The following is a 27,600-nucleotide window of genomic DNA, read 5'->3' on the forward strand; positions in this document are numbered from 1 at the left end:
TAAAGATATGAATGATGCAGAAACCCTAATGAGGTATTTGCATGAGATCTTTATGAAATGTGAGTAAAAGCTGCTTCAACATTTAAGCGTTAATATGTGCATAACCCTTAATTGGATTTAGACTGTTTTAAAGAATATGATGCAGGTTGTTTATGAGAGGCTCTAAACAAAATCTCAGTCCCCTACCTGCAACACTGTGGTTTCTACAGGAGCTTCAAATCTGCTGTCCAAATATTTTAGGGACTTCAAGCATCCATCAGTCTATGTTAATGTGAGCTACACTCATAAAGCCATCATACCAAAAGCTTTAAAGGACCTAGCTCAAGTAGTTTTCCAAACAGTGGAATTTTGAAGTGATGGTCAGGTGGGAAGTTTTTGTATGCTTAATAACTTTAGCTGGTTTTTGTCGGTAGTGGGTCAAAAATAGGCTACAGTAACATCAGCATTCGCTTTTCTTATTCGTCGTTACCTTTAACAAGACATCCACATATACATTGTGCTGGGACATTATCTCCCTAATGTCCCATTTAACTCCGGCCATCATGAGCAACATTTGTTCATAGTCGATGGCCTTGGCCGCCACGATCCAGTAAATTGGTTTCCGCAGTTCGCTGGCTGTAGACACCGTCTGAGTGCAGGAAGGAAGGATACATATATGAGAGTTAGTGGATCATTATAGTCAACATATGGATAAGGTATTTTTCAACTGCCTGCTATTCTGCAGGAAGAACAATGTTAAAGTTTCCAATGAGCGAAATCAGGACATGACATTCACTTGATGTTTTGGGTCAAACAGACCCGTCTCTTCATCTGAATTTCAAATGTCAAAGAGACAAAAAAAAGAAAAAGAAGCAAAGTTATCCATGTGGGTTTGAGTTGTTTTCATTTGTTTTTAAAGAAAACAAAAGGGCACAATTACAATTAAGCAAGTGGAGTGCAGGTGGGAGGGGGAGCACATCCACAACAGTCACACAGTATATTTCACATTGTGCCTTAAATATTAACAGTGAAATCCAAAAGGAAAACACATCCTATAAACCACATATTTAAGTGCATGTGTGGAGAAAATCAATTACAAATAACAAAAAATAACATAATCTCAGCCTTACAAGAGGTTAAAATAAAATAAAAGACAAACGGTTTTCTACAGCTGGAGACGATGTCTGAAATAACCTGACAGCTGTAGCTGACAGTGATGACATGATCAGTTACTGTAATAATTGAGGCCTGTGCCCTCAGAGGAGGCATAACTGTATAAACCAAACAATACCTGGGAATAAAACTGCTGCAGGAAGGGCTTCTTGGCTGCAGGCATCATCGCGTCCAAGTGGGACTGCAAGGACTCAAACTGCTCTGCCAGAAACACACTGACACAACCAAAGAGAAACAGCCTTTAAATTCTGCCCATATGCTCTGAATCATTCTGCTTGTGACACATAAGAAAAGGCAATTACGATGTGTTGTTTTTGTGTTATTAAAGAGTGACAGATCTATTTACAAAAGCTCGTATTACTATTACAAAGTGGAGTAACTGACCATTAGAGAGAACATCACCTTAAATCTCTGTTACTCTTGAACAACAGTAAAACATCTCAAATGGAATAAGAAGTTTTTTTTTTACTTTTTTGTCTCCCTTGATTCTTCTGATCCATTAATTGGATCAAGATTTTAGTCATATGTGCTTAAACCTGAGTTTCCAGCATTTCCTGCTGTTCAATCTCATTTCTTCCCTTGTTGGTCACGTTTTGATGAAATAAACATCAAATTCATCCATCCATTCGCTTCCGCTTATCCTTTTCAGGGTCGCGGGGGGCGCTGGAGCCTATCCCAGCTGTCATAGGGCGAGAGGCAGGGTATGACAGCTGGGATAGGCTAAACATCAAATTTGATTATTATAATGTAAATTATGGAGTCAGCTGTAATTTTGCTGTAAAAACTTGTCTGACTTCCAAACCTTTAAGTCTCACCTCCCAAAGCAAAGTATTTTCACGTCCGACAAATCAAGCAGCACTTCTATTTGTTTTTTGGGTTTTTTGACAAGGATTGGATTTCAATTATCCTTGAAAAAACACTCAGACCAAAAGAGGTAGCAGAGAGAGAAATACAGGACAGAAAGAAGAAGAAGAAAAAAACAATCAATGCGTTCAGAACTAATACCCCCCCCCTTCCACTCTGTATCCAGCACTGACTAAATAAAGACCTCTTGACTCAGGCTGATCGATGGCTCTGAAGTGTTACAGTGCATGAAATAAAAAGTGAGTGAACATGTTTACGTGGGCTGAAGTTCAGAGTTGAGTCCTGACTTTAACAAGGATCATTAATTAAAGAACAACAGGTCTCCGCAGAGCTCTTAAATACAGCAGGAAAAAAGAGAGAATAAAACAGGAGAAATCGACTTAATCAGACTAAGACACCAGTCCCAGGTGGGACCTCCACATTCTTTTGCTGCCTCTTGAACCTCCGTTTGGGTGTGAATGCACACACCAATGAAGTGAAAAAAAAAAGCTGTCCTTAAACCTGCAGACGCCCCTCACTGCAAGCTAAAGGTAACCTGTCGTTAGCTGATAAATTGGGGTTTTGGAGAAAGATCAGAGAACTAAAAGTCTGAGGCCACAGAAGTGACAGTCACTAAATTTACATTCCATTCCGCTACATCCCAAAGGTGCTCTATTGGATTGAGATCAGGTGGCCATTTGAGTACAGTAAACTCCTTCTCGTTTAACATTTGTGTGTTCAGAGATGCTATTCTTCTTCTCATTATTTCATTTACCGTTGCCTTCCTATCAGGTTGAAGCAGTCTGGCCATCCTCCTCTGACCTATGACATCAACAAGGCATTTTCACCCAGAGAACTGCCGCTCACTGGATATTTTTCTTCCAGACTGTCTCTGTAAACCCCAGAGATGATGGTGTGGGAAAATCCCAGCAGATCAGCAGTTTGTGAAATACTCAGAGCAGCCAGTCCGTCACATACTAAGTCACTTGCATGGTATGATGCATTGTGTAATCAGCAGATTCGATATTTGTATTAAAAAGCTGTTAAATAGGTGTACCTTAAAAGGGGCCAGTGAGTGCATCTGTGTCATTATTCTTCTAATAGACTCTTGCGGCTATAAATTGAATTTTCTTTTAGATAGGGCGCTTAGGAAAAAAAGATAAATTGCATTCAATTTGCATATTATTAACATCCAAACCCAAACAGAAACCTTTATTTTAAAGCATAATTTAATGTTAATAAATTCACACTAGTTTGGACACTGTATAAAAACAGAATGCATTGATTTGCAAATCCCATAAACCCACATTTTATCAACAACAAAACACAGAAAATATATCAAATGCTTAAAGTGACAAAATGCACCATTTAAAAAAAATATATTAGCTTGTCTTGAATTCGATGCGAGCAGCACTTCTCAAAAAAAGCTGGGATAGAGGCCACGTTTACCACCGTGTAGCATCCCTTCTTTTAAAAATAGTCGTCATCAAAAACATCTGGAATCTGATGAGAGCAGCTGCTGGACTTTTAGGAGAGGAATGTTGTTCCAGTCTTGTTTGGTAAGATTCAAAATACTCAAAACTCCTGGGTCTATACCGTATTTTTTGACATATGACGCTCCAAATGTTTTCAGTTTGTGAACGGTCTGGACTGCAGGCAGGCCACCTCACTCCCCACTCTTCTACTATGAATTCCTGCTGTTAGAATAACTGCAGTATGCAGCTATTACTGAAATACACATGATTTCCGAGCTCATCTGGACGGGAGCATATGTTGTTTTAAAGCTTGTATGTATATCTTTCAGCACTGATGGTGCATTTCCAGATGTGCAAGATTCCGATTCCATACGTGCAGATACACCCCAATACTATCAGACGCCCAGGCTTAAAGTGAGCACTGATAAGAAGCCAGATGGTCCCTCCTCTCTTTAGTCCTTACGATGTACCATCCATGTTTTCCTAAAAGAATTTCAAGTTTCAACTCATCTGAGCCCAGAACAGTTTTCCACTTTGCCTCAGTCTATTTTAAATCATCTTAGCCCAAAGAAAACAGGATTTCTCCAAATGCTCTGAATCTTTTATTGATATTATCTACTGCTGATCTTTAAGTCTTCATAATTTTACATCAAGGAAAGTGAATCTAAAACTGTTCTACAAGGCTTTTTTGCAATATTGGTGAACCTCTGCCAATTTTTATTCTTGGCATCTCAGAGACGTTCCCTATATACCATCATGTTACGGACCTGTTGCCAAATAAGCTGCAAAATGTTCCTCCAACTCTTTCTTTTTAGTACCACGCTGTTAAGAAGTGTAGCTGCTTTGTGGGTTGGTGAGATTCGCAAATCACTGCATTCTGTTTTTACTTACGTTTTAAACACCGGCCCAACTTTTTTTGGATGGGTGCGTAAAAGTACCAGAGAGAAGATATTTTTTTGCGTCCGTTTGTTTTCATAGAGCAATGAAGATCGCATTAAGGTGAGCAGGAACAGCTTGTGTTTACCTCAGCAACATAATCATGTGCTGTGGAGGGAATAAGAAGAAGAAAGCACACACTGCACTTCAGAGTCACGCTTGTATAGATGCAACACCTGACCAGCAGCATAGAGAATGAACAACCGATGGTCAGTTTGCTGAGCTTTTGTCTTTGATTCTTCTCACACATGATTGCTGTGTCCACTTTCTTTTCTCTCCCAGAGATTTTGTTTGAAATGGGACAGGCTGAGGATGCTAAAAACACACACAAACTGTGAGCTGTCTTTTCTAAAAACACTATTTTTAGATCAAAAGCATAAAAAATAAAACCCGACCACCAACGCCCTCAACAATTTCTCGCAGTTTTGCACAGAATAAGTCTGCTTTGGTCCTTTAAACTTTACCTACACTAAACACTTTAGCCGTTTTGCTTTCATTCTTCTTCGGAGCTTGTTGCCTGCCTCCAAAACACGAAACCCTTTTTGTGAGCGAGTGTAAGCCTACTCAGCGTTCTGGCAACAGCGCTGTCAGAGCCTTTGGTTTACAAGACTTTCATTATGAAGCTGTTGTTGTACAGCGCAGACCTCTGAGGGCCCAAGTGCTGTCAGCATTGATGATAAGCTTGACCTAATTATGCACGGGGGCACCAGTGTGTAGTGTGAATGTAACAGAGTAAGACAGAGAGGGAGGGAAAAAACAGAGTAGAGGAGTACAAAAATAAACTGGTTACTGAGTGACTGATTGAGAGAGTTTAAAACATATCAAATTAGAGAAAGGAAATGATTTTGGGGGCGCTAAAATGTGTTGCTGTGTGTGCAGGAACACAACGCAGGCAGGGCTAATCTTTGCCGGCCAGTGTGTGGAAAACTGTGTAATGACATTATTGCCATCCTGACACGAGGCAGTGAGCGAGAAGCGGCCTCTATAACTTGATCAAACAGAGTGCTTTGATGTACATAACTGTCACGTTACATCGCGCTGCCAGGACACACAAGCGATGACATAAAGCACGCACTAATGTCAATGTAATGTAAGGAATACTTTAATGTAGTGTGCAAATGCTTCCAGTGGTGTGTGCTTACAGAGACTCTGTGGCCACCACCCTTTGTGCCAGCCCGTAGAGAGTCCCGCTGTTAGTGAGGACCACCAGCTGGCTGAGATGGGGGCTGGGCACCTTCTCCTTCCTGTCCTCTGCTGGGCCATGCACCCCTGCGTTCTCCCCGACAGCCTCCTGAAAGAAACACAGGTGGACTTTAGAAAACTAACACGAAGGAAACATTGTAATATCACTTGAAGCAGAGGGAAGCGCAATCATTTCCCTGCTAATCTCTCTCTCAGTGTATGTCGTCCTGCGATCACTTTAACATTTAATCTAACATAAGAGCAGTTCAGATGCATCGTCTAAAGTGCAATCAACTTTGAGGGACCCGGTCACAGCCGAAGCCCACACACAGTAAAGTTCTGCTGACCAAACACTCCTGAAGCGGCAGCATTAATCGTTCTGATACATTCTAACACTCCATTTATCACTCATTTTATCCTTTCAATCGAAAAACTACTGAAAGAGAAATAGAAAGGTTTCAACCCGGCTCTCTTCCAATCAACCACAATAATCAGCATCTGCATAAAAAACAATAAAGTAATGTCTTGGTGGCGTAATGTATTATGTTGGCACACAGAGCTTTGTACTCTGTGACTGCAAAGCCCCCTGAAACAGCTTCTGGCAGATCAATAGCAATCACGCAGGTAATGAACAAATGGGAGCCATTAATGCTGCACCGTATCGTCCACTTACGCGCTACCGGCCAGTGCAGTCTGGGTCTAATATCGTGTACGAGCACTCCTATTCCAGAAGAGCGGTGGAAAGCTTTTATAACCGAGGTCCTGCCAAGTATCCAGAGTAGAGACAAACTGTTGTAGCATGAAGATTAATGAGTAAAAGTAAAGCAAATGGTTACATCACTCCTACGTGGTCCAAAAAAAGATGGCAAGAATTCGTGAAATGTCAAATCCTGCCTGATAAAAGACCTTCATGCCACTACTTTATTATCACTGATAACAGATGAAAAACATTCAGTAACAGCAGACAAATAACCATTTCTGAAATGAAAGTGTTTTACACAGAGTGACGTGCTCCGTATTAAAATGCCAGCAGCGGCTAAAACGGGCTATAACAGCTCGGCGTACGCACTGCTGCAAAAATGCACAGAATGCAGCTCTGTGGACAATTTATGACTCAGACAAGCAGGAGCTATGCTGTCTCCCTCAAAGTGATAACTTCAACCTTTACACAACCTCCAACTTATCTCTCCGCATTCAATCAAACGCGCAGTGTTGCCAAAATCATCATCGGTCTGAAATTGACTCGGGGAGATTAACAGTTGATCTATATTATTTTACAGCAGTGGGGATCTAATGGTTTCCCTGCGGAGACTGCAACTCATCGCGGGAGCGGCTCGAAATAAACATGATTGAATTTAATTGAATACTTCTCAGCGCAGATGGTGAAATTAAATAAGCCTTCAGTAACTAGGTAAGGCTAAAGTTACTCATTACGTCTTTGTTAGAGATTAAAAGATCGCATAAAGTTTTCCCTGAATTATTAAACCTGAGCTGAAATTAGACTGCAAACGAAAAAAAATATGACTATTAACATTTTTGTTGTATAATTCACAAACGGCACATTTCCTTTTTCTTCTGTAAGCAACCAAAACACTTAAAAAACAGAAGAAATAATGCACACTGATATTTAGTCAGCCAAGGGCTTTCTTTACTTTGTCAAAAGGCTGCAGAGCGTTCACCAAAGCAGCCACACTTTGGCCTAATACAGCTGTGAATGCAGTTATTCTAAACTCGGGGAATCGGAAGAACAATTTGAGCCCCAAGTTAAAGATGCAGTCCTCGTTTACTGAGTCATTTAATCACACATTTAATTTAGTTCCTTGAAGGGTTGATACGCATTAATTACTCTTTTTTAAATTATGGCTGTCCAAGGCTTTTTACAATGCACAGAAATGCTTAACAAATTTATAAGTTTCTTTTATATTTACTGGGAAAATAAACTGAATTCCCATTTTAACACACAAATTTGAGCCGGCACACTGGACTTGTCTGAGAAGTCACAAAGTAGTCAAGCATAAAATTCAACCACTGAAAGTAATTTTTAAATAACTTGAGGTTTAGTTGTTTGTCTGCTTTCATCATTTTGATTAAAGACCACCATAAAACACAAAAAAAGGACATTGATAAACACCAGTACTATTAATTGAGGCTAAACCTTACACTGGGAGGGGTCTAATAAATGTTTTAAGCACTATATGCTGAGAAAACTCAGTTTCACATGCTTAGTCATGAGTTACAATTTTTTTGATCTACTAAATCTGCTTTAAAAAGATACAAAGGCATCTCGAACACTGCAAAGGGTTCAAGTCGCCACAATGAGCACAGCTGTCAGCATTTTAAACACGTCCCTGCACATAAACATGACAAACGTGTAATGGTTATGGAGTTAATCCAGAAAGGCCATTACTGCCCTCTTCAAACTACAGCAAATGACGTTAACATTTGGAACGGGATCATAGCAAAATAAATAAATAAATGTTTCGCTGCAGTGGCCAGCAGCCATTTGTACATGTGACGTTGCCAGATCCTACAGGAACTTGCACACAAACATGCAAACGCAATAAATATTCCCAGAAAATCAAATGAAAACTATTTGTGCGGTTGTTCTTGTCATTTTCTTTTGTAACAGCAGATCTTATCATATCAGCAGCTGGTTGGACACTATGGTCAAAACGCGCCTCTTTACAAATGCAGCTGCTTTCTCTTTGTGGAGTGTTGGAGCTTTAGAATTCAACCTCTTTCACTTGTTTCTTCTTTTATATCTGCGTCTGCAGTGTTGGGAAAGCTGTGCTTGCGGTGGGGGGGATGGTGCCTAAAAGGATCTTCGGTACAAAGAAGTAGGGTAAAAACACCTCTTTATATGTAAGATAGCCTAACAGAGAGAAGTGAGCAGCATGAGGACTTTTGCCAGTCAGCAAAAAACAAATCCACAGGTTTACCATGAATAAGAACATTACAGTGCTACATTACAGTTGTATACAAGAACTGTACACTGTCCTTTGAATGAATAAAATAAATCTCAAGCTGCATTAGTTTGACATTAAAGCAAAGTTTGGTTTGGTCTATTTTTAATGACGCTACATGACGCTTGACCTTTCGTTTGTTGTGCCTTTTCAGCATAAAAACAGGCTTCTGAAAGACATTTGGGAGAGAAGTTGTGTTTCCTTTCCAAATTCATGCGAGTCTGCAGGGATCCTCCAGGTAAAAGCAAAAAGCTGGGCTCAAAAGAAAAATGTGGTGGGCGGGAAAGGACAAACACAACATCGATGACATTTAGGAATTTATGCGTGTGGTTTTCAGAATCTACAGCACAAATATAATCAGAGACGTGGAACAAACTTGGGGAAATCTCACTAGGGTTTAGGGTAAAATGTGCAAAAAAAAAAAAAGTCTTGCCTGACCCCCTAATGTTTACTGGTTTCTAAGCGAAATGCTTACGCTATTATTATTACATGTTTACTAGGGGTGCAACGATATTCGTATCGATATTGAACCGTTTGATACAGTGCTTTCGGTTCGGTACGCATATGTATCGAACAATACAAAATTTGTAATTTATTTTATCAACTTTCCTTCTGACGATGCTGTCTGTGTTGAGCGCTCAGTGAATCTGCGTTCGACTGCTCCGCCTAGGGTCGACAGTGCAGCCTAGGCGGAGTAGTCGAACGCAGATCCACTGAGCGCTCAACACAGACAGCATCGTCAGAAGGAAGAGCGCAGGGCAAGCTAGCGAGACAGAAGTTAAGCTCTCCTTGCAACATGGACCTCCCCCACCCTCATTCAGATCTGGCGTTTGGAATTATTTTGGTTTTCATGTGACGTATGACCCTGAAGGTAAGCGAGTCATGGACTAAAGTAAAACAGTATGTTGGATGTGCCATGCAATGCTCAATTACATGGGTGGGAACTAGTGTGTTAGCGCAGTTAGCTCGTTAACGTGTTGGCCGTCTAGCCCCATGCACGGGGCGATCGGCGGTAGCTCGTTAACGGAGATTTGCCGTGTTGTGGCGTTAAGGTCATTTCAACGAGATTAACCTGAAAGCACTAGTGGGAACACAACGAATATGACTGCACATTTACGCCGACATCATCCTAGTGCAAAGACAAGTGGAAGCAGACAAAAAAAAGCAAGCATGCTACTAACTTTAGCCGAGTCATTTAGACAGCTGTTAGCACATGATTCTCCTTATGCTGCTGAGAATATAGCCCAGAAGAAGCGGATAGTATAGCTTTTATTTTGGAAAGAGACATTTCTCTGTAATAAACTCTCTTTTCCAAAGATGAGTGATTCCTCGATCAGATACAGGGCTCGCAATATCGCTAGCCTGACGTCCCGGGGCTAGCGATTTTTTCAGTCGGGGTACCAAAATCTATCTCTGCCCTGCCCGTCGGGCTTTTGTAGGAAGGAAAAATATATGTCAATGCTTTTGCATTCTTTCGGAAATGTAGCTGGGTAATTATGTCATTGGCATCGGTGAGCCACTGTCAATATGTGACATATTGAAATCGCGTTTGAATTTGCGCTTGTTTTTTGCTTTCACTTTGCAATCACGCGAACTGTGTATAGAGAGCGACAGTACTGATCTGTGAGTGATGATAATTTGCGCACCAATTCCTCTGACATCGTCTTATTAATCGTTAGCTTACTATGCAAACATGACAAGTGAAATCTCCCGCAGCTTAAACATGTGAGAGGTTGATCGCGCAGAGAATCGCTGAGCTTATGTGAGTGTGTGTGTAAAAGCAGCAGGATTTATATTTCAGTTCTGCTGAGCCAAATAAGACAGGTCAGGGTGAAGAAGTGACAGCCAAAGAAAAGCTTACCACAAAACGGAGAAGTTATGACAAATCAGACTATAAGGCAAAAAGAAAGTGCAGCTTTATGGTTTCATGGACAAAAGAATTTCTGTGGCTGCAATATGACGAGCTAAATAACCAGGGCTGCACATAAGTGGTCCGCAGGTGCGTATTCGCTGTCAAAATAAAAAACACGCACAAGGGTTAGGGTTAAATTTAAAAACTGTACTTTTGAGTTAAAATATATATTTATAATTTTAATAAATGACAAATTAAAAAGGCATGAACATTTTTTTGTATCGAAAAAATATCGAACCGTGACACCAAAGTATCGAACCGAACCGTGAATTTTGTGTATCGTTGCACCCCTAATGTTTACAATAGCAGCAGCATTTGATTGTGTGTAAGAGCAAGAAACATGATATCCCAGTGTTATTGCCCTTTGGTAGCCTTGAATATTTCAATCCATTGTTAGGGATAAACATGCAAATTATGTCTGATGCTTAGGAAATCATTTAGCGTGACAATGTAATGGATACAAACAGATGCATATAATCAAAAGGCATCTGCCATGTTTCCAGACAACAGGAAGCTCCTTGTCGTACTGAACCGCTCTGTCACAGAGCTACGACTCAGACACAGTAATACGTGAGGATGTTAGCAGCTGCTGCATTTATCAGAAAACAGATAAAAATACAACTTAAAGATATGAAGACATCAACCCTTCAGTCATCATTACGGACCTACTGTAATCAGCTGTTGTGTAACTTGCATTTTATTTGATACGCTCGGAGATAAAAACCACAAAAACAATGATCCCTTCACTTTTATGATGGCACTCAAAATGACAGACAGACAGATAAAAGCAAAGTAACACCATGTGTCTGCTGCATTGCCAAGTATGAGAGAAAGAATGCCATATTGGACAAATTAAGAGTCAGTGATAGATTTTTCAACGTCATACGAGGGGCTGAAGGATGGAGGGCGCTTAGCTGGATCTTTCCATATAGCGTGACTTATAGTGAAGAGGTCATACTTCATTTGATTCATATCCTGCAGCTGCTGAAGGCATTTAGGAGGAGTTTAGATAGTTCTCTGATGTCCCACTGAGACAAATAGTGAAACTGCATTTTCATAATGAAGTTCAGAGTGTAGATGATGTAGACCAGGAGTACTCTGCTCTGCCTGGGGGCCACTTTTGCAAAATGACGCCAGGCCAGGAGCCCGTTAAAAACGATATTTACCCAAAATCAATAAGTAGTACAAATTCCATTACTCACCTCAACCTATTAACTACATTAACTTGGGACAAGGAAACAACTATGCACATGTGGCTGATAAATATTATATTTTTCTGCATTTAGCAGCTAATTATGCATCTAAATTACTAACGCTTTGAAAGTGTTCTAACAAAAATTATATCTGGATACCCTTCAATCAATTCTTTTTAGAGATTTAATAAATAAGCCAACATGGGATGGTGGGCCTGATTTGGCTGGTGGATCATTGGTTGATTATCATCAATATAGAAATAAGTTTTGATTATTTTCACCATTTACTATAATGGTGAATGGCATTTTCTGGCATACTAATCATAAAGACCAGTATTTGCAATGGAAATATTACTTTAATTAAAAATCAGCAACTACGACAACCTAAAAAATGTGTCATTGGGGAAAAAATAAGAAAACCAAATAAGTAGTCTATCTAGTTAGTAAACAGTCTAAATAAACACAATGACTTTACTGGACTTTGGGTTTTAATAGCATTTTAATGTTTAAAATGCTAAAAAAAATTGATAAATTATGCAATTTTGGAAAAAAGGTTACATTTTTATCTCAGTCTTACTATAATACAGCAAGACCTAGTGGCACACAGGTGCATCCAAGGCCCTTAAAAGTTCTTATCTACATCACATATTATGATACATATACATAAGAAGGGATCATTTTAGCCCAGTGGCAGGTATGAAAAAAATTAATTAAGAAAAACACCTTATAAAAGCTTCCCATCATTTCCATTTCATGTGTAATGCTTTATTTATATCCACTATTATAAATACACTATGATGTTGCCTGGCAACCACCTAAGGATGCACTAGAACAACATTTATAAAGTAAAATTTGAGCATGTACTCCTGTAACTACTGCATCCAAATCCCCCAAATGATCAGAAAAATGTTGAATAATATCCAATTAATCATAACAATATTTTAGAAAGAATTTAAAATCAAAACAAATAAACATATTTGGAACATGGCTGATGATTTTGAGTATTAGATTGCATTAGATAGATGCCAGTGTAAAAAAGAATAATAAATATATAAATAAATAAGATTAAAAAGGACTTTTGGAGGAAGTAATTGAAATATTTTCACTCTTTTTTGTACATTTTACTAAATGACTAATAAAAAAAAAATTATTTAGATCCACTGATTACCAAAATATTTTTTTGTTCATGTTATCTGCAGTAACATTAAATTGAAAAAGATGAAGAGCTACAAGATGAGGTTTTCTTCAATATAATAAACAATACAGAGTCAATTTATTGTTCTTCTCCTCCACTATGAGAAAAGAAAAGAAAAGATTGGACAAATCAAAATAAAAACGAATCGCGTACTTGCTGGTTGCATTAAGTTAATTATAAAAACCATCTGAATTTATCTCTCTGTGGAGAAAAAAGAAAGTGTTGTGAGGATCCAAGCATGGTGAAACAGCTCTGCTGTGAAAGCCTGAAATTGCATTTACTGCAGTTGTCACAGCAGTCTCAAAGTCAGAGCCAAAGGCTGAGTACACACTGTTCACTGAGAAGAAGATCTTCACAAAGCACACAACTTTACAGAGGACATTTTTGCATTTCCCGAGGCAGCGTTCTTTCTATACAGCTGACATCAGTTCGGTAAGAAAATGTGCTTGTTTTCGTTTTTCAGCGTGAAGACATTTATCTGAGTGTGCTAATGTAAATGATCGTCGAGCTCTGACTGTTTAACCTGGGAACACAACAGGCAAATATACCATTAATCAGAGCAGTAAGTGCTGGCAAACAATGAAAGACAAACGCTGCATGGAAAGTTATTTCCACTGCAAGTCTAGACCATTTTACAGGGTACAGGGAAAAGGTAGAGATTTGATAGGGTGTTCTTGTCTAATATTTTCATGTGTGTGCGCATGCACGGGTTTGTTGGTATGGGTATATATGTATGTATATATATATATGTGTATGTGTATATATATATATATATATATATATATATATATATATATATATATATATATATATATATATATATATATATATATATATATAAAATTGTAGGTTGTGTATCCTTCAGGTGTTAATGGGGTTATTGAAAATGTGTATATGTGCGTATGTGTGTATATACGTAGGTATGGATAGATAGAAACATATATGTGTATATAATAAAAAAAAAAATAAAAAAATAAAAAAAAAAATTACACATAACATATAATGTAATTACAAGGAGGTATTTCTGTAGTCTATTGATACTAGATAGTGGAAAAGGGGTGGGATTAAATAAGCTTATGCTTCTTCCTGCTCCTTTTTGAACATGGACGTTATTTGGAGTTGTGGTTGCTCGTTTTCCTTTTGTTTGCTTTGTTCATTTGTCTCTTTTAATTCTATTTTTTTTTTTTTTTATTCTTTTTCAACATGTTCAAAATAAAGATTCAATCAATCAATCAATTTTGTCACAGTGATCACTGTTAGCCCTCCATCTACACAGCCCAGCTGTACAATAGCTATGGCAGGGGTGGGCTGAGCCCATCAGAACGGGCGTCTTGCCCACCAAATCAGACTTTAGAGGAAAAAAATGGGTTTTCGTCAGTCAGTGCTAAAAGAGGCATATAAACTTATGACTGTGTGGGCACCTTACAGCTTGCATACTCAAGTCTCACACTGCCCTCTTAACGTGATCTGATTTACATATAAATAACATTCAGAGGAAGCAGACAGCTGTCCCTCAAGTCAAGGCAGCAAATAAAGCGCACACACATTAAACTACTAAAAATAAATAAATGGCATCTTTTAATAGATATCAAACTCTAACGTATTCAAATCAGTATTTGTGTTTCATTTTAGAGTTCCTGTTTACCCGTTGTAGCAGCTTTTGTGCTGGTTACACGTGTCGTGATGCTCTGGCTAAGCTAACGTGTTTCACATTCACTAAAAATGCTCATTTTGTTAAATGCGTCTGAGATTTTCCCTTATATGTAATTTTTCTAAATAGCTGCAGGACGCTGAGAAAGAACCCGCGAGCATGCATTAGCGTTTCAATCTGATGTGTGTTATGACGTTAAAATGTTATACTGTGTCCTTTTTGCAGTCTGCCTCTTTCCAAACTCCAAAATAATCTGTGCTTCTCTTTCAGAGGATAAATGTCTGGATTCATGCAGGGACTGATGTTCTTCAGCCTGTGAGAAAACCATCTTACAGCTGCTACATGCTGCTTGGAACAAATTAGTGTTTTAAAGATTAGTTTAGTCAAGACTTTATGTACTGTGCTTATTTTTCACATCTCAGAGAGAGAAGACGCCATCATTTGAACTGGGACTGAAACCACCAACCCGTGGGATACTTGTCAGCTGCTCTAACTTCGGGTTTTTGTCTCGCTCAAGTTGCTCACTTATTATTTCTAGCTGCCCACCCTAACACAGCAGGCTAGAGCCAGTCCTGACATCTACTATTAGGCTGCCTACATATCAGGCAGCTGTAGAGATCCGGGCTTATATGACTCATCTTACAGCATTGCTCACAAGCACTGTATTGTGACTTACCAAAGGAACGATCTGTCGTCAGCATGCAAACCACCATCAAACATTAAAACGCAAGATTTGAAACAGCTATCGCCTGTCAGATAATTTATTGGTGAGTTTATGTGAGAAACAGTGAAATGTTTTCCAAATAAAAGAAAAAATGTTTATATAACCATATTTGCAAAAATCACAGCGTGTAATAGGCACAGATTTCTTAATAAAGTAAACCAACAAGCATACAGGACCTTTTAACACTGGTGAAAGCGGCATTAAGCACTCCGCTCACGCCCACTAGTGATCGCTACTGCAAAATGCAGTTTTTTATTACCATAAAGAGCCGAAAAGGGAGCTGGAATTTTGTCAAAACTGTCCTCTAATTAATTTTTAGAAAGAGATATTCAATGCACATTCCTCAGCTCAATTAAATTAATCTACTGTACATGAACAGGCTGTTTGAGTAATGAGCCCTGAATATTTTCATCTAACAGTTTGGGCAATCTAAGCAATTATTCAAATTATTTTAATCAGGACAACTGTAGCAGGAGGTCTTTGTTGATAACAAAATAATTAAGAACTCCCTTGGACTTGCACCTGAAGGAAATGTGGCCTAGTTTAACTTTAACTAAACCAAGAACAAAGAAAGAACGAGGAACAGTTGACATAAATCGAACAAAAATAAGATTCTGAGATCAGTTAGATAGATGTTCACTAATACAATCGCCAACATGTCACAGTCTTACCTGCACCTCTGCAATGTTGCCTAAATAGTCTCAGGTAACCGTAATATGAGATCTTGTCACTCAGACGAGCATCACTGTGCAGAATGACATATGCTCAATGCTCAAGGCCATTTTTGAAATCTAAATTAAAATCTGAGTTTGACAATTATATCTGCAAATATATATATATATATATATATTTAACCTAGTCCATCCTTGGTACAAGTGCCAACTTAAATTAAATAGTACATACTGGGATGCTACAGTATTATTTGACCTGGTCATGCTATTGGCCATAAAAATAAAATGATGCAATGCTTTTCTAAAGGTATGTAGGTCTGAAAATACTAGTTATTTTAGTTTATTGCTAGGCTGTTGCTGCGCAACATGTATAATTCAGTTTTAGTGAATATAAATGAGACATTACTGTCATGAGATTAAAATTATGGGATGCTTTCATAAGGGAATATAAGTGCATAAAGGCAAAAAAGGCCTTTTTATACTGTTGCAAGGTGGTTTCCAGGAAATCTGCCATAATATATGATGCATAACTTCACTTTTTTTAGATGCAATTGTCATGAAATAAATATTACATAGTGCTTTTATAAGGTGTTATAGGTGCATAAATGTAAAAAGAAAAAAGGTCATTTTAGCCTGTTGATTTGTGGTTGCTAGGCATAATATTTGACGTAGATACAGTCCATCAGTGACCGAAGACGTACCCGTGTGCCAAGTTTGGTTGCTCAACTGCTGAACGTTTAGGAGGAGTTGGCAGACAAAGAAACAAACGCACAGACAGATTTTGTGTATTACAGTAAGATGAGTGTAACTTAGACTGCTCATGCAACAAGAATAACCTTTCAGTCATCTTTCAGCATTCTATAATTTCATATATCACCTCTCTATTATTAACTTATGAGGACAACAATGTGGCCGTGAATAGTTGCAGCTCTTATTAATAACTGACATTTAAATTCTTATGTGAAAACAAAATGTACTTACTGTATTAGTTTTAGTTTTAACTTCTAATAATGTCATTAAATGCTTTATGAAAGTATAATTAATAATCGGCAATAATTAAGTTATAAGACCTTTCATTATCTCTAGCCCAGTGCAACACTTTATACAGTTTACTGAGTGATGATTAAAGATAAAAATGATTAAAGTTCACCAGTGGGACGTGAACAAGAATTTGAATTCTTCAGTATTAAAGAAAAAAGAAATATCTACGTAAGTGTCTAAATTCTTAGTATAATCTCATGCAGCATAATGGGGCCAAAAGTGGAGCGAGAGAACAATTCCTTTCTTTGTGAGCTCACCGTGTTTTAATTATCTGTCTGGCACTTTGAAGTGGCCTTGAGTTAACAAAGCATTTTAAAACCTCTTACACTAAACGATGAGGAAAAGAAAAAACTTCCCTCTGACAGACAGTTTTGTTCTTTTGTTAGTTTGCCCTGGATAATTCCTTAACAAAGTAACAGGCAAACGCACTAAGTAAACCAAACCTTCGACTTATGAGACGTTGATATGATTCTTATTAACTAAAGATTTTTTTTTAAACTAAAACATCAATTTGGTACAGGCACAATACAATTTCCCAAACCCAAAATTGAGGCCTTCCAATAGCTTGTTTTCATCTTCACTTTCCTATTACTGAAGACTAAGATGCACAAAACTGGAGACCTGAATATTCATCATTTCACAACAACACAGATGGAAGAAATTCAGGACTTTTACTACTTTCCCTGGAAGAACAATGAGAGCTCCACTTTCCGTTCTGAAAGCAAGACCATCTTACAATTTGAACTGAACTCCTACAATAAGCAGCCGTTTGTCTCCAGAGTTCTCATGCACACCAAAAGAGCAGAGCAGGTGCTGGGCTGTATAAACACATGAAAATAATCAACAGTGCAATACTGCAGAATCCAGTTTTATTTATTATTGTGCCTTGGTACTGTGTAATATATCTCTTCTTCAGATAGACTTCAAAATTAGTATAATTTTTCAAAAAAAAAGAAAAACAAACAAACTCCACAGCATTCAATATGTTCTTTGTAAATAATAAATAAATATACATGAAGTTTAAATTCTGTACTGACATTAAAATCCAAGTAATTGCAAATGTTTTTTTACCGTAGTTTTTCTTGCAAAAGTACAAAAAAGACAGAAAATTCTCCCATTGCTGAAACCAATGTAAATGTCAGTTATGATGATGATAATGTGAACTTTGCTAACATCCAGTAGTTGAGAAAGAGCAGCTTGCCTAAATGTCCACCGTCCTCGAGGACCGGAGTATTCTCTGCAGAGACAAACGGCAAAACAAGTTTTGTTTCTGCCTGCGAGGCATTGACATCCTAATTGTTTCCCCATGTGGACCAACAGCATCATTAAATATGAAGACATCAAGCATCAAAGCCAGGCGCCGTTGTGCAATGAAACTGAGCAATGACGAGACAGCTTCTAAAACTGAATATCCGGGGAGGGAATTCAAATCAGATAAGAAGCAAAGTTTTGACTAATACAGAAAATCAGGGATGCGGGAGAAGCTGGAAGGCTGTCGATCCCTGGTGTTTTTCCACTTACAGATCAAAGATGAGAGGGCTAAGATATTTAACCAGCTGAATACAATCCTTAATGATGACAGACAATTGTATCGACATATGCTTGTGAGTGTGAGATTCTGCGGTCTTATGATATCCCCATGGGATATATTACGCTATTTCTAAAACGTCTTTCAGGGTCAAGTGCCACTAAAGCCTTCTATCGATCAGGATGAACTGTTCTTCTCTGAAAAATACTGCATTCTGCCAGGGGAAACATTTTGCCAGCCTCCTCTTATCTCATATTTGCAATTCCAACTTAACATAGCACCCTTACTATTGAACGCAAAATCACCCGAGTGCTTCAGTTTCCAAGCAACCCTACTGCAATTGTGCAGCACAGAAACAAACAATAGCTGCTGGCTTCCTTGTTTCTTCTAAACAGCCACAGCCAGCACTGCAGGCAAAGGATTTCACATGGCTCAACAAATTCTCTGGTATTCTGGATCACGGCCCACCTCTGGTGGATAATCTATTTGATTATTAGGTTTCCCTGCATGTCCATTGGGTGATTTATTAAGTAGCATAATTTTGGTTAGCAGTCTGAGCTAATTTTGCGGTGGGTATTGGAGGCGCTGTGTGTCCACAGCTGCAGACGTCTGAGAAGACGACCTTCTCACTGAAGAAAAACAAATATAAAACCCCCAAACATTTACGTCCCTGTTACACGTCCCTACAATATCTTCACACTTGAATGGTCAACACTGTCATCTCACAGCAAGAAAATCCTGGGTTGGAATCGTCCACTCAGCTGGGGCTTTTCTGTGTGGAGTTTGCGTGGACTTCCTGTGCAGGAGATCACTCCAGTTACTCCGGTTTTCTCCCAGAGTCTGAAGACATGCATGTTAGTTCAACTTCCTAAATTGGCTGTAGGGTGTGTGCTTGTCTGCCTGTTTGCGTTTACTCTGTCATGGACTGGCGAGAGCGTGTGACAGCTTGGATAGTATCCAGTCCCCACACAACCCTGGACTGGACAGTCTTGCCTTTGGGTTTTTGAAACAAACAGCAGGTTTGGCAAGTTTAGCTTCCCAGCCGTTCAGCTGATCAAAGCTAACTGGTAAAAAAGACAAACTTAAACTTTTAAATAATATTCCCCTGGGGAAAAAAATAATAAACCGAATGGTACAGCACACTCTGACAACTTTGTAAATATGTAATAACACTTGTCGTGGAAGAAGCGTCACGCTGGGAGTGGAAAAGTGATCTCTCAGTTCAAGTGTCTCAATCTATCGTGATTGACTGCTCACTCCTCTCCAATCCATTCCATAGAGATTTATGGCCAAGTGGAACGGACTGTCTACCAGGCAATTACTGTCAAGTGGATCCTATTGCACCTCTTTGTCACTCTAATACTAGAAATTTGGTTCTCATTAGATGAATGTCAAATGGAATTAGGGCTTTAATTTATTTTGTGTGACACCGCCCATCCTCTCCAAGCCCATCTTTGAGAACTTCTTTTCCCACAGCTGCTGGTCTCTTCACCTTCTTTGGGATGGCAAAACAACCATCTTACAGGAAGAAAAGGCTTTTGCTTGACGCGCTTTGGCTTAGAAAACTAGACATGAATATTATGCCTATTTCCAGGTCCACACTCTTCAACTCTATTACAGTAGCTTTAGGTGATTTATGACTTGTAATAAGCCTCATTTGTCTATACTGGGTCTTAGTTATCTATTGACTGAAACAATTAGTTCTCCTCCTGTTGAGCCTACCCTCTCTTTGAACCAGCTTTGCTTTGATTGGCTGCCCCTCGCAAATGAAAGGTTTGAAAAGCAGTGGGTAGGAATTTGACGTTATTACATATATCTGCTCACTGTTATCATACAAAGAGTCAAGGCTAGTAAAACCTGACTGAAAATGAGGTTTCTGAGCAGTCTGAAACCCGACCCTTGAGCTCACAGGGATTACTTGTACATATGCTAATCTCATCATTTGAAACTTTGGCCATATTTAATATGAGCATCCACTATCCTAATAACACATATGACAAAAAAAAACAAGGAAAATCCTAATAGTTCGACTGAAACCAAAATAAAATGCGCGGCGCTTGGTGTTGGGAGTAAAGATAATGCAGCATATAAATCAAAAGATTTCAACCGAAGTGCATAATTTTGTTTATCGAGTTGTGCGTCACAGTGGGAGATGTGATGACGCTTTGGCAGAAGCTGACGAGACGTTTTAGACAGGAATCTGTGTTACTGTATCCGGGGGGATATACTGTCTCCTCATTGCAGCGGAGGAGCATGACCTGCAGCTGGGCCTATCAATAAAGTGTGTGTGTTTGTGTGTGTGCGCATGTTCAACTAAAACTCCAAGAAAACATCAATTCTTGCAATATCTTGACAGCTACAGTATAAACAGGAACACCATGGTGCTTAATAGTGATCTATAATCTTTGTCACATGGCACTCCCCCTTGGATTGTTGCATCATTAACAGTGCGAGACAGCAGGCTGCGACAGAGAGGCCAGCACGGACAATGACATGCCCTCGTGAGCGACGCACAACTAATGAGTGCGTTCAGCGTGCAGTCTCTGTGTGTGTATGGGTGAAAAAGAAATGTCGTTTGTGTGTGTGTGTGTGTGTGTGTGTGTGTGTGTGTGTGTGTGTGTGTGTGTGTGTGTGTGCATGTGCTTTTCATGACATATAACTTGCAAGTGTTGACTGTGCCAAGCCAGTATAAAAAACCACAAAAACAACACGAGCTTAGGGGTTATCACTGTGATGCTGGGAGACACATATGAAGTCTGAGAAGTGAGTGGAAAGCATTCAGTGCTGTATAAACACCTTTGTGACAGTAGTACTATAAATCTGTAGACATGATCATTTGCTTGTTGAAGTTCTGAATGTTTTCTCGTTTTGTGTCTTAAGACTGATACTGATACCGATATTTGGTGACCCAAAACATCGATATTCCGATACATAGGCCGATACTTTTAGTTCTTCCAGACACAGGAAGTATAAACAGATCTCCCAAACATGTTTTATCTGTTGTTATTTATTCTGTACGGATCAGCTGACTGTTGTGTTTGACGTAGTCCACATGCTAACAGGGAGGCTCCAGAGTGCTCTCTGGTGGACAAATTATGCAACACCAACACTTATAATTTTGTTAAAGGGTCTTTTTCACTCTCCTTTTATTTTTTTAAAGTTACATTTATCAGCTGCTATATATGTTTGATATGGAGAGATCTGAAAATATTGGCTAATATTGGCTGAAAATAACAAGCAGGTGCTAGTCAGTGCAGCTTTTTTAGGTACATTTCTACAAGCAAGCTAATGTCAGATTCGTGGTGCCAACACAGAAATGACCCGACTTCTCATTGTAGTTTCAGTGCCAAGCCCAAAAAAGCCATCGTCCCACTGTACTCGAAAGACGAAAACCCCATGATCAAGCTTATGGGCGCGCAAAGACATATCTAATCAATGTATCACGACTGAGGGTAGATGGTAGAAATCGAACGGGGAAAAAAGGGAAATAATTTTCGAGCTGTATGATCTTTTCTTCATCCCTGGATCGATGTGAGCAGTGTATACTCACTCAGAAGCACCAATAAACTGCAGGACAACAAGCAGTTGTTTGTGCTGAGAGCTGAGAGGCATGTAATCTCTGGTGCACAGCTGCTAAAGAGAAGGAGGTGACAGGACAAACAGATGAGATGGAATGATAAAAATTGAAAGACGTGACGGCGAAACAGTTGCACAAATAAGTGCGATAAACCAGCGGACTGATTGAAAGATGAAGTACTGTTGGTTTGCGTAGGGAGATAAGTAAAAGGTTAGTCAACCCGGAGGTGGCTTTCCCATCATTTCGTTGCAAAAGGCAAGCCTTCGTCAGCTCTCCTCACAACGTTGCCTGCAGCAACGGCTGTCAACAGCTGTCACAGCTGAACCTTCTGGCAGCGATAATATGGCTACTGATGGGGTTCATGACATTATTCTGATATGGCAAAGTCGTCTAACCTGCCCCAAGCAGTATCACCAAAGGAGGTGAATTTTTGCAAGTGAGAATTTTAAACAGATGATAATTCTACACAGCATCCAATTCCATTTCAATGAAATAGACCGTGCGTGTGATTAAACATTATGTAACAACTGTTTTGTGTAATACAGCAACACATCCCTCCCACTCATGCTCCCTAGCCGCCCAACCTTTCAAACACTTTAAACAAAATAGTGAAAGTCCACAGTGAGTGGACTTGAAACAAAAAGTGTCAGAGCCAAGCTACCCGACAGGGTTTCAGAGAGGTAATCAAGAATATGAGAGGTAGAGAAATGGAACATAAACTAAGAGGTGATCTTTTACTTTCCCAGTGGAGTCCTAATTTAAACCGAAGGCACGCTGTACCTGAGACCAGATGAGATGGAATCTCGCTGGTGCTCATATGGGACTCTGTGTCATTACGAGCACATTGGTTTTGGAATCAGACAGTTGCGATGGCAAATCAGGTGAACAAAACCGCAAGGATTCAGCAGCTCAATTGACATGCAGTGTGCAATTAACTTTATAATGTGTTTACAAATGAGGTCTTCCCTGTCACGATCTCTGGAGTGTGTCAGTTTATGTATCTGTATGCAGGTAGAATAGTTTCTGTGCTCTGTAGAAATACATCAGCATGTTCACTGTGCGGTTAGGTTACCAATCTTTAAAAAACAAGATAGAGAAGGATTTATAGTCCGCCTCATCTAAGAGAACAAGCTTCTGCGAGATTTATGTGAGTAGGTCATGATGTAAAACACAGAAGAGTAAAAGGAGAGCAAGACAAGGACGAAAAAAAGAGACAAAATAGGGAGTGCTGTGTTAGTTTGGAATATAGGGCATTTTCCCAACATCAGATGATTTATTAAGATGAGCTAAAATAGCTTTGCATGAGACAAGATGGGCTGAAAGCAATTGCCACTACACTGGAGAAAGGATGGGAAGTTACAAAGCCAGACTGCATCGCTCCTCCAAGGTAGAGCTGGGCGATATATCGAGTTTTTAAAACATATCGATATATTTTTATACGAGATATAAGATGTGACAATATCCTTTATATCGATATAGTCTATGTTACGTTATAATTATAGTTGTGGAGCCGCAAGTTTGCCTCTCTTTTGTCCACTTTTGTCTCTACGCAACGTTACTCCGCCTCGCCTTCACTGAAGACAACTCCCCCTCCTACCCCATCGCTTCACGTGCAGGCAGCGACAAGACGGACACGGCAAATCTCCGTTAACGAGTTACTGCGCATCGCCCCATGCGTGGGGCTGGACGGCGTCAACGTGCTAACGAGCTAACCGCGCTAACGAGCTAACCGCGCTAACCCTAAAATCCTTTCATTCTCTCAAAAGTTGATAGCGCGCCTTATGTATGAATTCTGGTTGTGCTTGGTGGCCACGAACCGATTTTATGTGGTACACGGCGTTCAGCAATCTGTCAAAAATGTTTGAGTACGACTTTGGTAAGCTACGGAGCTGCACCGCTTGATAGATTGTCGGCGCATTACGGCTACCGAGGAGCTTCGCGGAGTGATACGTACTGTGCATCAACGTAATATTACCGTATTGTGTGTGTATAAGGACCATAAATGGCACCTGTAAGAGACGTGGTTATGAAGCGGATTTCAAACTCCAGGCTATCAGTCACACAGTAAAACTTGGGAACAGAGCAGCTGTGAAATCTGTCTGTCTTTGTTATTACGCTCAGCGTCTTTTAGTTTACATTTTGACTGCACAATTGTGAGCTCTTTGTTTAGCACAAAAACAACCTTGTTTTCTTTTATTTATGGAGCATTATTATTTAATGAATGCTCATAATTTAATTTTGAGTAATTTTTCATGTACATCTGTGCTGTATGTTAATAAAAGTGCCTGTGTGACATCTGGGACACAGCTTTGACTAAGAACTCTTTTTGTTCTTACTTTATGGCTTAAAAAAATATCGAGATATATATCTTATATCGCCATCCAGCTAAAAAATATCGAGATATGAATTTTGGGTCATATCGCCCAGCCCTACTCCAAGGTGGTTGGAAATGGCTCTTAATCAGGGGGCAAAGTGATATGATTTTGCTTATTTGAAATATGAATGCGCATCCGTGTGCTTTCGGGTTAGCACGCTTCTGTCTTCTGAGAGGACTCGTGGGCTCACAGAAACAGAAATGCCTCAGTGCAATTCGACTCAGTTCTTTTTGTTCTCTTTATCTCTCTGCTTTCAGTTTGTCTGTTTATCTGCGTCCATTTGATCAGCTGAAAAAGTGAACACATCACCCGCAGGCCTGTCTGATATTGGAAAACAGCTCACAGTTTACTCAGAAAAGTACTCAGGTGTAAATAGTCACTATTGGGCCCCCTGAAGGGAGAAAACATGCAGCAGCATACAACAATTTAAAGTTTAGATCTTTATTCTTTCCTCCGCCTTCATGATTCATAACTCTGTTTATTGCTTTTTGTTTTCTTCTTCTCGTCAGACCACCTCCAAACTGTGAAGCTATAGAGACTACAAGCAAGTAGCAAGAAAATTGCCATTATGGGGTTTTGTAAAACAAAGCAATAATGTGCTGCTAACTGTTGAGGGAAGAGAAAAAAAGAAGAGGAAAGTGAAAAAGAGAAAAGTGCCAATATTCTTGGGCTTTCGATGTATATTCAGTCCAAACCTTCCTGTTTCGGTGCAACAACCACAGTTCACAAAGGTGGAAAGATTTAAAGTTATATTTCAAAACAAAATCCTGACTCCAAAGCAAATGATTTATAGCACTTGTACTAGAAGCAGACTGCAAAGAGAAACCAAGCAGGGTAAAGAACAGAAAGTTGTATCCTCAGCTTATTCACAAACACAGATTACCAGGTAAGGTAAGAAATCTGTATTTCTTTACCTAAATACACACTTACTAACACCTACTAACAAGTAGCTGCCTGTAGCTACATCACACCTGACATGACGCTTACTCGTTGTTACTTGAGTAACTCCAAAAGCACAGTGGGAGGCAGAGCTGTCAGTGATCAGGCTCCACTCCCGTGGAAGAAGTTCCCACTTTGGGTTTAGCTGGCAGACACCTTGGGTGTATAACTTTACGATGAGGCCTATAGTAAAGGTTTGCTCAAGTGACCTAGAACCTTCCTTTAGCTTTGCTGTTTAGGCTGCTAGACAAAATATCATGAAGTACTGAACACATCTCCTCTACTTTGCTCTGCATACATTCATATGTGACTATTGCACTTCATTAGCGTTCAGTCTTTCTCTCTCCTGCAGTTTGGGCTTTTTCCTTCTCCGTCCTTGCTCTCTGTGTGTTTTCCATCAGTATCTGTGCCTCAGGAGCAACATGATCCTTATCTGTGGTTACTGTCCCTACCAGCCTGAAGGGAGTTTATAGTTATTTAGTTTGTTGTTTCTCTTCGGTCTTTGCCTCTTAGTTTTCCTCTAATGCTAATGAGTTGAGGCAGATGGTTGCCTTTCCCTAAGCCTCATCCTGCTGGAGATTTGGTCCACTGCAAAGGGAGTTTCTTCTCTCCACCACCACCAAATGCACGCTCACACGGGATTGTAGGGTTTCTTGCTATGATAATGCAAAATAGGCCACGAAAGGCATGCAAATAAAAGGCAGAAGCAAGAGATGACAGTTGTATGATCATGTAACAGGAGAGACAGACTGCAGAAAGACACATTATCAGGCAAAAGGTGGACAGCACCACACTAATTGTCACTATGTAATATCACAGTGAGGAGCAGCGCTAGAGAGCCCTAATGGAATAACACACATATCCACCCTGGCCTGCCCATTTAAACAGAGGGAGGTGTACACGAGTCTGAGTGACCATCGGCCAGATAATGATGACCCATAATGCATGTTGTGACACCGGCTGTGGGCTCTCTAAACAATGAGACCACACGTACAGCATGGTCAGTACGGACAGAATGGATGGCCAAAAAGTGAGAGGAGCGACATTAAGAGGAAAGAGGTGCATAAGGATGGGAGGACAGAGGCGTGAGATGGTGTGTTTGTGTCAGAAAATGAGACAGACAATGAGATAATGCACGCTGGTAAAAGAGTGAACAGAAGAGAAGGTGAAAGAGGAAGAGCGAGACGCAGTCTTACCATATCAATGAGGCTCTCCTGGATCCGGTTCAGTGTGGTTCTCAGTCTGCTGCTGATAAGGCCCAGACCTGATGACTCATACTGTAGAATAGACACAGACACACACACAGAATGAGTGAAATGTGCACAAAAATCTTCCCTCTATAAGAACACACACTTCAACAGAGTGTAAAAATCACGCTCACACCGGGACATCTGCTCTCATCTCATGTAGTCAGAGACAAAAGAGACTTCGCTTTCTGCTTCTAGCCAACTCTAATCCTAAAGAGGGAGGAGCAGCTGGGAAGAACCAACATCAACAATCAGACAATCACGCTGACAACAGAAGGTGACAGACAGAGCTCAGAGAAAAACGAAGCGGAGAGGGTGAAAGCGAAGAAACCTCAATGCAAATGCTTCTGAAATCACTCCGAGATGTGCTCGATGTCGCCTGTGAAAGCAAATCGCGCACATCTTAAGGGCTGGAAAACAACCACACCACGCATGCTGGATTCTCTAAGCAGCACAACCGTGAAGTAGTCGGAACACTTCAGGTTGTGCCTCTTACCAAGCAGGCAGGGCCCACAACCCTGGCGGTGCCCGCCTCTCTGCTGCCGTGAGCTTGCAAAGATGGGCTTGGGACGGGCTTACGGATGACGAACGGATAGCAAGAAAGGAAAAACAAAAAGCAAAAGCTTCAAATTAAAGACTCTGGAAGAAGAAAACACAACTAGAAAAAAAAAAAACAGAAATATGAAAGCAAACAAACATAATTCGATTAAATGAAGTAGTAAGTGGAATTTTTCTGTTCACAAACTTTTTAAGTTTTCCATTTATGACCAGCAGGAGCTTAGTAAACCGGGACTCATCAGTTTGTAGTGTGTAGCAGCTGAACATGCAGAGAGGTGGCATTGTGAAAACCCGATGCCCCTTTAATCTCTCTCAGTTTAGTAACATCTTAGAATTAAGTGTCACTGCTGTGTGTGTCCTTCTTGCTTTTTGTTTAAGCTACAAATACCAACAGACCAAATGTTCACAGACCGCCTTGTATAAAAACTCAATGAGACG

The 27,600-nt window shown here is 39.7% G+C and overlaps 1 protein-coding gene across 2 annotated transcripts in view; it reads right to left on the reverse strand.

The window, feature by feature from the left end:
- Positions 1–27,600, reverse strand: part of vps50 (VPS50 subunit of EARP/GARPII complex) — a 119,430-nt gene that overhangs the window by 11,131 nt on the left and 80,699 nt on the right. Inside the window, exons 22-26 of one of the 2 annotated variants that reach the window (XM_080863797.1) lie at positions 27,101–27,178; positions 26,554–26,634; positions 5,549–5,697; positions 1,271–1,367; positions 470–628 (exon numbers count right to left, since the gene is read on the reverse strand). In XM_080863797.1, the coding sequence (XP_080719923.1) occupies positions 470–628; positions 1,271–1,367; positions 5,549–5,697; positions 26,554–26,634; positions 27,101–27,178 (564 nt within the window). The remainder of the gene's footprint in view (positions 1–469; positions 629–1,270; positions 1,368–5,548; positions 5,698–26,553; positions 26,635–27,100; positions 27,179–27,600) is intronic. The other variant, XM_080863796.1, reaches the window with a different exon arrangement.

Source organism: Rhamphochromis sp. 'chilingali', assembly GCF_963969265.1.
Source record: "Rhamphochromis sp. 'chilingali' genome assembly, chromosome: 17".
Classification (NCBI taxonomy): Eukaryota; Metazoa; Chordata; class Actinopteri; order Cichliformes; family Cichlidae; genus Rhamphochromis; species Rhamphochromis sp. 'chilingali'.